Source organism: Coccinella septempunctata, chromosome 6 (assembly GCF_907165205.1).
Source record: "Coccinella septempunctata chromosome 6, icCocSept1.1, whole genome shotgun sequence".
NCBI classification, from domain to species: Eukaryota; Metazoa; Arthropoda; class Insecta; order Coleoptera; family Coccinellidae; genus Coccinella; species Coccinella septempunctata.
In genome coordinates this window covers 29848558-29860581 of record NC_058194.1, presented here as the reverse complement: position 1 = coordinate 29860581, position 12024 = coordinate 29848558, and the positions used below count along the sequence as shown (strand labels likewise).

At 38.2% G+C, this 12024-nt stretch overlaps 1 protein-coding gene across 1 annotated transcript; it reads left to right on the top strand.

Moving 5' to 3' along the window:
* Positions 1-200: 200 nt before the first annotated feature.
* On the top strand, positions 201-11532 carry LOC123315740. Its single transcript, XM_044901570.1, has 2 exons — positions 201-500; positions 8696-11532. The coding sequence occupies exon 2, from the start codon at positions 8696-8698 to the stop codon at positions 10040-10042; it is 1347 nt and encodes a 448-aa protein (XP_044757505.1). The 5' UTR covers positions 201-500; the 3' UTR covers positions 10043-11532.
* The last annotated feature ends 492 nt before the right edge of the window (positions 11533-12024 follow it).

Genomic DNA, 12024 nt, shown 5'->3' with positions numbered 1-12024 from the left:
ATATGGGTATTTTTGCATCTGCGAGGATATTCTTCCAATTTTTTCACTTGGAATGGTGATGTTCGTGATTTTAAACCGTTTTAAACCGACCAAAATCAAGAATCCTCAGGGAGAGAGGCATGACGCGTGCGATTTGAAAGATATGTCGCTATAACTCCGGGAGAACATCGGAAAATTCATCTGTTGCGCGTTTCCACGGCTCCTCTCGAATATAACGTTGGTCCCGCTGATTAAACGTCGAGAAAACCGCCGTTCATTGTTTTTCCCTGTGTAACCAGACGAAACCTGCTGCTCCGCAAGTGCTACGGGTGCTATAGGGGCGGCTCCACAGCCTCATCCTGGGCAGTGTCGGGCTGTCTAACTAGCGGGAAACATTGGCGTCCAATAGTGCGAGACCTGCCCGGAAAATTGTTCGCGTCAGACCGCGAGAAGGGTTTTCACGAGTGATTTCAGTGCCCGTCGAATTTCCTGCCTCTGGAATGTGAATTTTTCGACACACGGTGAGTCCCTCGATCGCCTGATTCGATACCTATTGAAAAAAACTCGGAACGACCCTTTCAAACATTGTTTTCTTGACGGAAGCACCGAAATCTCACAAATCAACAGGTTTCCGACGGTTTTAGAATGTCGATATCAATCTTCAAGAATCGGGACAGATAAAATCACTTTCGCTCGTGATTTTGGTTCATTACTTTTGATGATAAACCTTTGTTTGACGTCAAAAAAATTGCCCTAAGAGAAATTTTCCCAGTTTACGTTTTAGGTATGAAAAATCCACAAAATCTGAGTTTTGTGATTGCAGTAGAAAAATTACATTTTCACTCAGCAAGAACTCATGCAATTTTCGATGTTTAATTAACGGTTTATTCGAATATGAACAGATTTTATTGGATATATCACGATTTGCGATTTCCTTTGATCATTGCCATTAAGTGGAGTACCTAAATTGGTTCAATTTAACACTAAAATAGACTATCAAACTTATCCACATGAGTCGACTATATAACGTAACCATTCGATTTTATTCTATCATTATAATGGTACATTTATCACTATGAGAGAATTATTGGATGAGTGGTAGATCTTTGAAAGCTTTTCTACTGAATTATGCACATGAAATTCATGAAAGAATGAACATTAATTTGACATGATGCAATGCACTCTGTGAGAATTTCTTGTATCCTTCAAAGAATTTGTATCAACAAATCTACATAAAAGGCCATGAATTGAAAATTTTTCAGTATTTTCCATTGGATAAAAGGAGAATTGAAATTCTGGGATCTTAGCATCTCAGTTATATCTGTGTGGAAAAAGTACCAGAAATCATTCAATGAAACAAAACAATACGTATTATTCATTAAAATTCATCCGAATTGGATATTTTCTGGATGATTACTCTTACGCCAATGAATATTCCAGACATCCAAAATGTTTTGAAAAATTTTAACTGATCAACTCCAGTACCTACTCGCTGAGAATCCTGTTTTATGAATTTTTGATTAAAAACTGTTATCCCAGTGTTGCAGTTTCAGTTTAGTACAGAAACTCATTCATACATAGAACCTTGTCTTTTTGAGATGAGTAGTTGAGTATTATTTCTTCCAAAATTGCTTGTTTCTGAACATTTTTAAATGCTACATTTTTTTGAATGGAAAAGAGCCAATCAAAATGAATTAGACGTAACATATGACATCCAATTGCCATTAACCCGTCCATTTTTCATCTTTCTCGATTGCTGTCCTAATCACTTGTAACACAATATTTTAAGATGGCTGTAAGATTATCCAGAGACTGAAATTCGATAACGCCGTCTAACGATTCTACGAACTTAGTTTGTTTACTAGAATATCGGAAGATAATAGATTCAGAAAGGTTTTCTTCCAATTTATCAAAGTTCTAAACTCATCAGATGAGGTGTACTTATTTCTATGTCCTCTGCAATTTTTTCCAGCTCTTTGATTTCTATACATAGAAAATGATCAAATGAGACATTTGACTACTAAAAGATGATTCGACGGAAGATGGTAATTTGTTGAAATATATGCTTCATATCCATCAAGTTATAATGGCTCATCTATCAGTCTTTCAGTTTCAGCTGGTTAAGCTGGTGAATGTTCAGCACAGAATAGTGAACTTCATCCAGTTTAATTGGCTTTATGGACGTACATGTGCAGTCGTTATAAATGAATTACCAGGCATTTGCCTTTTCTATAAATTATATTTCATCTCTGTGCAACGCAAGCCTATAAAAAGCTCATATTTATATTTATATCCAACTTTGTTGATTTTCTGTGATTTGGTAATGGAGTTAAATCCAATAGAATCTCTGCTCGATAAATTGAAATTAGCAAAAGTCAGAAATCGTCGATATTCAAATAAATGCAGATTGTAGCGACACAATCAGGTACAATTTTCAATGGTATTTGTATTTCTTTGTTCATGGACGATGGTTCATTAGTGGAAGTAACGAGGGCGAAACTGATTCTGTCCATTCATCACAACATCCACAACCCATCGGCTGAAACTGCGTAGGTAAAACACAGAATTGACACTGAAATCAACTGGACGCTTTTCAGACCAATTAACCGTGTGACATTACGAGTTTGTTCAAGCCGTTTTTTTCTATGCTCAACTTTGTTGTATTTGCATCAATTAGGGATGGTCGAATTCAGCCCAAAGGATAACTTCATCATCATAAAATCCACTTCGCTGAGAGTTGATTTCGACAAACTTTCAAATCGGATTCTGGTCCTGGCTGACGTCTACGACTTGCACATAAATATTGATTAAGCCATGAAGATTATATTTCTGAGTTTTATGGGCACTCCGGAGCAGAAACTGAAACGGGAGCTTATGAAGTAGGTACGCGCGAGATAGAAATCGTTTTCGTGATATTTATTTGGAGAAATATGGACGAAAACGTTGAGAAGCTCACAGAAAAATTTTTCTCATCGTATCTCTCTGCTACCTGTAAGTTAGAGTCTAGACAACCTTCTCTTTTAATCTTTGCTTCACATAATTCTATATCTTTATAGTTCTATGCTTTGGACTTCTATGGGTTTGGCCTTAGAGGGTGAAATTTGGATCATGCGGCTTTTTTGTGGCTGTTATAGACTGTAGGTAATTGTTGCAGTGATGGCTTTAATCTATATTGTCGATACAAGATCTAAGAAAACTAGTAAATTAATGTTTATTCTATCGATAGGTTTTTTAATGCTCAGATCACAGAGCATGAGGAAATTCATGTTTACATCCTTTTTTAGTAGTTATTTTCTTAGATGCAGTGAATAATCAATATTTTCGTGTTTTATTCGTTCGTTCCATGAATAATTATTTTAGGGAAAGCTGAAGCCTACGATCCATTGAATTGGGAGAAATGTAAACAATGCTTCTTCTGTAGAAAATTATCCAGCAGCAATAACTTTTCAGCGGACTGAACTGGAAATTCCCTCAAATTGATGATATCAGCAAAAGTTCCAATTGAATCAGTCGAAAAGTTTCGTAGGTCGGCTCTGAATATCAAGTTTGAACAAAGTTATCTTGTAATCTGTATGTAAAGCTATTTCAGCATAACGATGTTATACTTTCGTGATGGGAATTCTTCAGACTAACTTCAGATTGTTCTGGAATTTTCGAGAAGTGAGATAAATAAATGTAATGTTTAAGGTACTGCTTTTTATTCGGTAAATATTCGAAAAAATGAACTTCCTTCTTAATGATTTCTGCAACAGATTTGGCATACTGAAGGGGAGTATTTCTTGCTTGATGAAAATCCTTAATTTAACTTATTCTACCAATTCAACAGTTTTCTTTATATATAGGGTGTGTTTGAAGTTGTTCCAAACGTTTCTAAAGTAAAAGGTGTACACTTGTTCGAAAACTAAGTGATCTGAGTAACGTTATATAGGAATCTGAGTTCATAACAGAATTTTATTAGCTATGTAATAGTGGAAGTCGTGATTTCTAAAAAGTTCTTGGAACTTTTGAATTCTTTCCATGGCATTCACAATATTCTTTGGAAGTTGAGTCCTTTCTGGTGGTATATCAACCTTTCTTTTTCCTGGCCTAGTTTTCTAAGCAAAACTACTGGTGATTTTCTTAGGATTACCGAAACGTAAATTCCAAACATCCAAGTTATTCTGAATTATAACCACGAAATTATCTGATATAGGCTAGAAGCTCCACTTTGCAACAATTTACCGTAGCCTGCTCGACGAATGCTTATTACATCGGGAAAATTCGAATTTCCATTTTGCTCGGAGGCAATTCACGTGACTTGTCGAATATTAAGGTACAAAAGATTCCCTCATGCCAACAACGGGGAGAGGAGTCTGTAGGGCTTGAGAAAGAAGGGCATTATTGAATCCTTTGTCTGAGTTATGAGAGAGCTCTTTTTGATTACACTATAGAGCAACATTCGTGAATTTAAGTTGAGAATCAATAGAAACAAAATAGCGAGAGAGCATGCCCAAATAATGGGCCTGAAGAAATTAGTTCTCTGAGAAATATCAAAATAACATGTGATATGTACATATGCTGAAAGAGCAACTCTTCTAGTAATAAATCTGAGAATTTCATCCATTTCGGCACAACCTTTCGGTCTTGAGGAAGTTTCAACTGACCCCATCTTTTTTGGAATTTTTCGATGGTCAACTTGCGAGTAGTTTTTCTTCCAGGAAAATCATCGCAGATCAAAATGTGATACATATTCTGATAGAGCAATCCTTTTAGTAATAAATATGAGAAGTTCACCCTTCTGGGCGCAACCGTTCGGTCTTGACGAATTATCAAGTGAAATTTGCAATTTTTGAAAAATGCCATTTCTGAGATGAAAATCTAAACGAAAGGAGATAGGCTTTCGATATTGCTCGCAATAGATTCAGCGTATTGGAAAACCTATATTTTCATACCAAACTTTCCAATTTCTGACACTGTTTAGGAGAAAATTTTTGTTTTTGTTTTTCCTCGTTTCATTTTCGAGTTGACTTCGATGAGCTCTCTGGAGTGCAATTCTCTATTGAATCATCAACTGTTTGGTTTTCTAGAATCTTCAAAACAACTTCTATTCACTCCATATCCTAGGACAGTAGTAGAACATTCTGATTTTTAGACAGAGTAGCAAAATGTCATTTTAGGGGGGTCCAACCCCTTGCTCATTTTCGGCTCAAAAAAATCGAGATTTTCGAAATCGAGTTTTTGTGCTAGGGTGGAAGCCTTGGCAATGCTGATAATATAACCGGAAATCCCAATTGGATCTGACGAATACAACAGGAGATATCGCAGTTTGAAAATTGCAATTTTTGAAAAATGCCATTTCCAAGACGAAAATCTAAACCAACGGAGATAGGCTTTCGAAATTGCTTGCAATAGATTCAGCGTGTTCGAAAACCTATATTTTCATACCAAAATTTCAAATATCTGACACTGTTTAGGAGAAAATAATTTTTTTTGTTTTTCCACTTTTCATTTTCGAGTTGACTTCGAAGAGCTCTCTGGAGTGCAATTCTCTATTGAATCATCAACTGTTTGGTTTTCGAGAATCTTCAGAACAACTTCTATGCACTCCATATTTTAAGATAGTAATAGTACATCCTGATTTTCAGACAGAGTAGCAAATAGGTCATTTTAGGGGGGTCTAACCCCTTGCTCATTTTTGACCCAAAAAATCGAGATTTTCGAAACCGAGTTTTTGTGTTAGGGTGGAAGCCTAGACAACGCTGATAATATAACCGGAAATCCCAATTGGATCTGACGAATACAACAGGAGATATCGCAGTTTGAAAATTGCAATTTTTGAAAAATGCCATTTCCAAGATGAAAATCTAAACCAACGGAGATAGGCTTTCGAAATTGCTTGCAATAGATTCAGCGTGTTCGAAAACCTATATTTTCATACCAAAATTTCCAATATCTGACACTGTTTAGGAGAAAATATTTTTTTTTGTTTTTCCACTTTTCATTTTCGAGTTGACTTCGAAGAGCTCTCTGGAGTGCAATTCTCTATTGAATCATCAACTGTTTGGTTTTCGAGAATCTTCAAAACAACTTCTATGCACTCCATATTTTAAGATAGTAATAGTACATCCTGATTTTCAGGCAGAGTAGCAAATAGGTCATTTTAGGGGGGTCTAACCCCTTGCTCATTTTTGACCCAAAAAATCGAGATTTTCGAAATCGAGTTTTTGTGCTAGGGTAGAAGCCTAGGGAACGCTGATTATATAACCGAAAATCCTAATTTGATCAGACGAATATAACAGGAGGTATCGCTGATTGAAATTTGCAATTTTTGAAAAATGCCATTTCCAAGATGAAAATCTGAACTAAGCGAAATAGGCTTCCGAAATTGATCGCAATATATTTAGCGTGTTCTAACAAAAGAAAAAGAAGGCAGTAAAAATCAAGAGTCATCTGAAATAAAACGAATTATGTGGGAGTTTCCTGAAAAATGATGAAATTCCGATGCCTCCCACGATCATCCTGTAGACACCACATAAGTAAATTCAGTATCGACGTTCGTGGCCTCCATCTTCCCTCGCAATAATATTATTCTTCCATCTCCCAATTCATGATTTCTGGAAATCGGGCCAATCCAGACGCCAGCGACGCGTCGTCCGACGTCTGAATTTAATTGAATGCCTCACTTCATGTCGAACTGATTTCCCCATCTGTTATAACAGGCTTCGACGAACCTGCGCGTCCCTACGCCACGTTCTAAGAGGAAGAGATTAGGAAAAGGCTGGAATTAGCTAATTCCAGTTGGAACTGGAGCGGAAGATATTGACGGGAATACTGGGGGATACAGAATGATCATTATTTGTTCGGAATAAACGGAATGGCGTATTCTCGTTATGATGGAAATTGGGAAGGAAGATTTCCAATAAACGTGGGAATATAGGAAAATTGAGGTTGTCTGGCAACGCTGCCTGAAATTTTGAAAATAAAACTGGCAACTCTGTTTTTTCTGATTTGTTGACATGAAGTTTTTCCATACTTTCACATTTAGAACCTCACCCAGGACATTGGCGGTTCCAGGAGTGATGTTCTTGTGAATTTTTCGACACCCGAATCTCCCAGAAAAATCGTCGCAGATCTAAATTCTGCTAGTACTAAATCTCGAAATTTCTTCGAGCTCGTTCACCCAAGAACATATCAACAATATCCATAAACCCTATATTACTTCACCAAAAACCACGGAAACTTTGATAGATACATTTTCCAAAACTTATATGAAAATTTTATTTCCAAAGGTTAGAAATCCTTGGCTTGGATGACACGAAACGCATATAATTTTTCATCATACGAGGATGTATCTAGTTAGCCTAGACCAGTTCCATCCACTAAAAAATATTGCATTACCATAGCAACGAACAATAACTCATTAAAAGTGTCAGTGAGAATTTGGGGTCAAAAAAGTTAACCAGAGTTACGTAATAAATTAAAAGAAAGAAGATGTCCACCGAAATTGTTAAAATCGAAAAATTTGAGTAACGAGCCATCATCAAGTACCTGTTTTTGAAAGGGTTAAGAGGTAAGCAGATTTACGAAGATATGCCTAATACCCTTGGTAATCAATGTCCTTCGTATGCGACCGTGAAAAATTGGACTGGAAGCTTCAAAAGAGGTAAATTTTCCATTGAAGATGATGACCGATCTGGTAGGCCAGTTTCTGTGTCAGTCCCCGAAAATATCGATGCAGTTCATGACATCATTTTATCAGACCGTCGAATTGGGCTAAAAACGGATAACTGAAGCACTGAATATTACATACGAACGCGTTCATCATATAGTTCACGTCAATTTGGACATGAGAAAAATTGCTGCAAAATGGATCCCCAAATGTTTGAATGTTGACCAAAAGCGTGCAAGGGTAGAAGCATCGCGTTCGATCTGTGCTCGATTTGAAAACGATGTAGACTTCTTAAACCGAATTGTTACTATGGATGAGACTTGGGTACATTTCTACGATCCAGAAACGAAGAAACAATCGATGGAATGGCGACACTCTGGTTCTCCAAGACCTAAGAAGTTTCGTGTCCAAAACTCTGCTGGAAAAGTTCTTGCTTCAGTTTTTTGGGATTGCCATGGAGTAATCATGATTGATTTTTTGGATAGGGGTAGAACAATAACCGGAGATTACTATTCGACATTACTGACCACTCTACGGAAAAAAATTGTAGAGGAAATACGTTGAAAGCTATCGAAAAGTGTTTTGTTTTTGTAGGATAACCTCCCTGCACACAAATCTCATGTTGCCATGCTAAAAAATCGTGATTTAGGGTTTGAATCACTAGAACACCCCCCTTATTCACCAGATTTGTTTCCATCCGACTATTATCTCTTTCCTCAACTGAAAAAAAGTTTAAAAGGTAGTAAATTTTCTTCCAACGAGGAGGTAATAAAAGCTTTGGAGGTCTGGTTTGCAGAGCAAGAAGAAACATCTTTTTTGAAAGGTCTAGAGACGTTGCAGGTTCGCTGTAATAAATGTATCCAATTAAGGGGAGAATATATGTTGAGTAATAAAATATTTTGACATTGAAATTTTGTTTGATTCTATAGTAAGCTAAGAATTTTCCAATATATCCTCGTACCTATATTGAATGCTAAGTAAATCCCATCATTTCCATTCCTAATAAATGTTTCGTCTTCACTCGAGGTTCTAGATTCTTACCCCATTACAAAAACAATTTTTTTTCAGATGTCCAAGCTACGCCGATCTTCCATGCTCCAAACCCAGACCTCCGAACCACTGATAGTGGTCGAAGAGAACGAGGAGAGACAGGACAGGGTCTCCTGCAGCTCCGAGGATGAATCACCCACCATGAATCCCCTCCTGCTCACCCCTTTCGCCAGGGAAATCCGAAAGCATTCTTTACCAACCCCGCAATGCAGCGGCATCACCGCCAGCCAAGTGCGTCGCCTCTCCGAGAGAAGCGAAACTGCAGGTCCAGGTCCCAGACAGGCAGAATTCCTGGCCACCTTGTCCACAGCCCCCCAACCGACACCAGGGGGAAGGAGGCATTCGGTGGTGACTATCTCGAGAGTCCCCCCTGCCCTGTTCGGTCGAAGCAGGAGGGAATCTGTCGCTGTGTTTCCCTCAAGATTGCTGCCTAACAGAAGGGAGTCCATAGCTTGTCCACCCTCAGAACCCTTAGGCAGCGTGCATAACCTCCAGTTGGACATAATGGACGACATAGTGCAAGCCAGGAAGGTGCGAATGAAGGTGTGGAGCACCAGCAGCGAGAAGGTCTGCGAGGTACAACCTGTCGGAGATACGGACCCTGAGAACGTTCAGAGGTTCCACGGCTCCTCCAGGCGTTACTCGGACTTCGTTGGCACGACCTTAGCGCCTATCCCCAGCTCCAGCAAACGCAGGGCTTCCGAACTACCAGTTACCACCTGCGAAACGCCCTCCAATGCAAGTAAGCTCAAACCCTCTGGAATAGTTTGTTCAAATACTGATTTAATGTCTATTTTATCTTCTCTTTCAACCTCCGCAATGGAAATCAACGGACAGTGTGAGACTAGAACCGGTAAGGAAGAACCGAGGAATAGTGTAGGACAAAAGAAACTATTGAAGAACACAAGGTCTAATAGTTTTGATATAGCAATAATTTATAAGGCGAAAGCGTCGGATTCGAGTGAGGACAAGTCTGCGCCGTCAAACTGGTTTGTCAAGCGACACCAGCCCAAAGACCAAAAGACTAATTTCTCCACCTCCCCACCTAAGAAAACCCCAGAGCTCCTCAAATCTCCGAAAGTAGTGTCCAAGGAGCCTGGGAAAGTCGTTTGGGACGAAAAGAGTGGTTCGATGGTTGACGTGCAAGCACTGGGTAGTGCCATAGAAGTTTTCTTGCGTAAGAGCACCCCGGAAACAGGCTCGTCTTCTTGCTCGCCCGCGAACTCCCCCAGGAAAAAAACGAAACTGAAAAGTCCTTCAGGGAAATCGAGAACAGCATGGTTCGCCAGTAGGGGCGACGAGGATTCCACGGAAACCTGCGAATTCACGTTATGTTCCACCCTGAAGGATCTGTTCGTGAAATGAGATTATTTTTCATATTGTTGTGCCTACTATCTGGCATCGTGTTAGATATAAATGTTACAATATTAATGTGTCTTAAATTCAGTCTATGAGATCATGTTGGAGCACAAATTTCAAATATTATAATAGCTAGAAATATATTTGTTATTTCGAGTTCAAAGTTTACTATCAGTCTACCAAAAGAATTTCTATGAGACCATACTTCTATTCCTTCTTCTTCGTTTCATTTCATTCAAAAACTACGTGGTAGCATTATACATCATCATCTGGACGCATAATTATTGTTGAGAATACCTGGGCCTAGTAAAGCACATAGTTTCCCACAAAAATATTGGCTAATTCCACAAGGAAATGTACCTCTTTTTTTCGCCAAAAATCACTGAAGTCAAGTCATAGAACGAATTTTGTATGGAGGAAGAGTTGCCCTATCTGTGGATTGTCCCAGACAGATCCAAAAAACCAAAAACCACTCCAATCCACTCTACGCTACTCTACTTTTTTGTGTTTTATAACCTCCACCTTACCAAATGTCAAAGTCTCTCCAACTTCATCAAATATTCTAAAATTGCAGACAGGATATTGATATTGATTTTTACGTAGAATATATTGCTTTTGATTATGGGGTGTGATTTTCATCCCTATAAATGGAATAATCATCCCTACCTATAAACCGCATATTCTTGTTTGGTATTTCTATGGCATGATTGGCAGATTTTCATCATAGATTAAATAAAAAAACTATTCTATGATATTCATAGAAGCTTCAGCATTCAAAATGCGACAGCATACCCATCCTTGGAACATAGATGTTCCCAGCTAATCATCGACGAATTTATGAAGGTCCGATGCGTTGTTATATAGCTCCTGCTCTAACTTTTGTTCCTGATGAGATGGATCATATCGATGTTTCCGAATGACTAGACATACAGCCGATAAGTTCCCGACGTCCAGCCCTCAACGTATTCCTCCAATTTTTCGCCTCACCTTCCCCTTCTATGACTACAACCCCTTTCTAAAAGGCTGTTAACTCGTTTGGAGAAGCGCTAAAGCTACAGCTTTTGATTACTCAATTCCGCCGATTCCCCAGAACAAATTGGATCGTTCCGTCTTGGTCCGGACGCGAAAGAAACATGAAAATGATTTTCCAGTCGGAGAACAGAGTGCGGCGAAATACAAGAGATCCAAAGATAACGAGGCGATGATGGGAAATCGATATGGGAAAATTCGACTTTCGACAAAGGCGTAGATGGGAGAAGCGGCCCCAAAAATTGATTCGGGAATTTGATTATTCAGTCTCTCGCCTCAGCACATTGAATCGAAACGAGTTTTCCGAATGGTAATCGAATCGCATCATTGATGCATGTTCGGAATGCTGCTCTGGGAAATGGGGCATTTTGATTTCGGATTCTGGGCTAAAAATACTTTTTCCTTTTTTCTGTGACATAAAATCGATTGAATCCATTTTGAAAGTGGATAATCTATGCTTCTACCTATGACATCAACAATAACTTCTTGTGGATATCTTTCAAATTTGATAACACTACTGAGCAAGTCAACAACAAAGGCAGAAAAAGTCAAATATCATCTACCTCAAATATATTTTCCAGGTATCACGTAAAAAGTGTATTTCATGATATAATGCTACCACCCTATTTTAAACGTTGTTCATAGAAAAATACAATGATGTCTGAAAATATTCAGTGTTCGAGTAATGATAATAAATGAATAAAGTGTCCAACAAAATGTATCCAACTTTAGGACAGGGGTATGTCGCTGGTCGACCCCATTATTTCCTGAAGAATATTTGTATATATGATTGAATAAATGTAGACGAGAAGTGAATGTAGATTTAATTGCGCAAAATTTTGTGGTGTTATCAGAATAGAATTTATTTTGTTAAAAGGGGAATATCCATATATTTTAAGACATCTTGCATCAAGTGCTTCCGCCAAAAGCAAGAAATATAAATTTGCATTTTTTTTCTA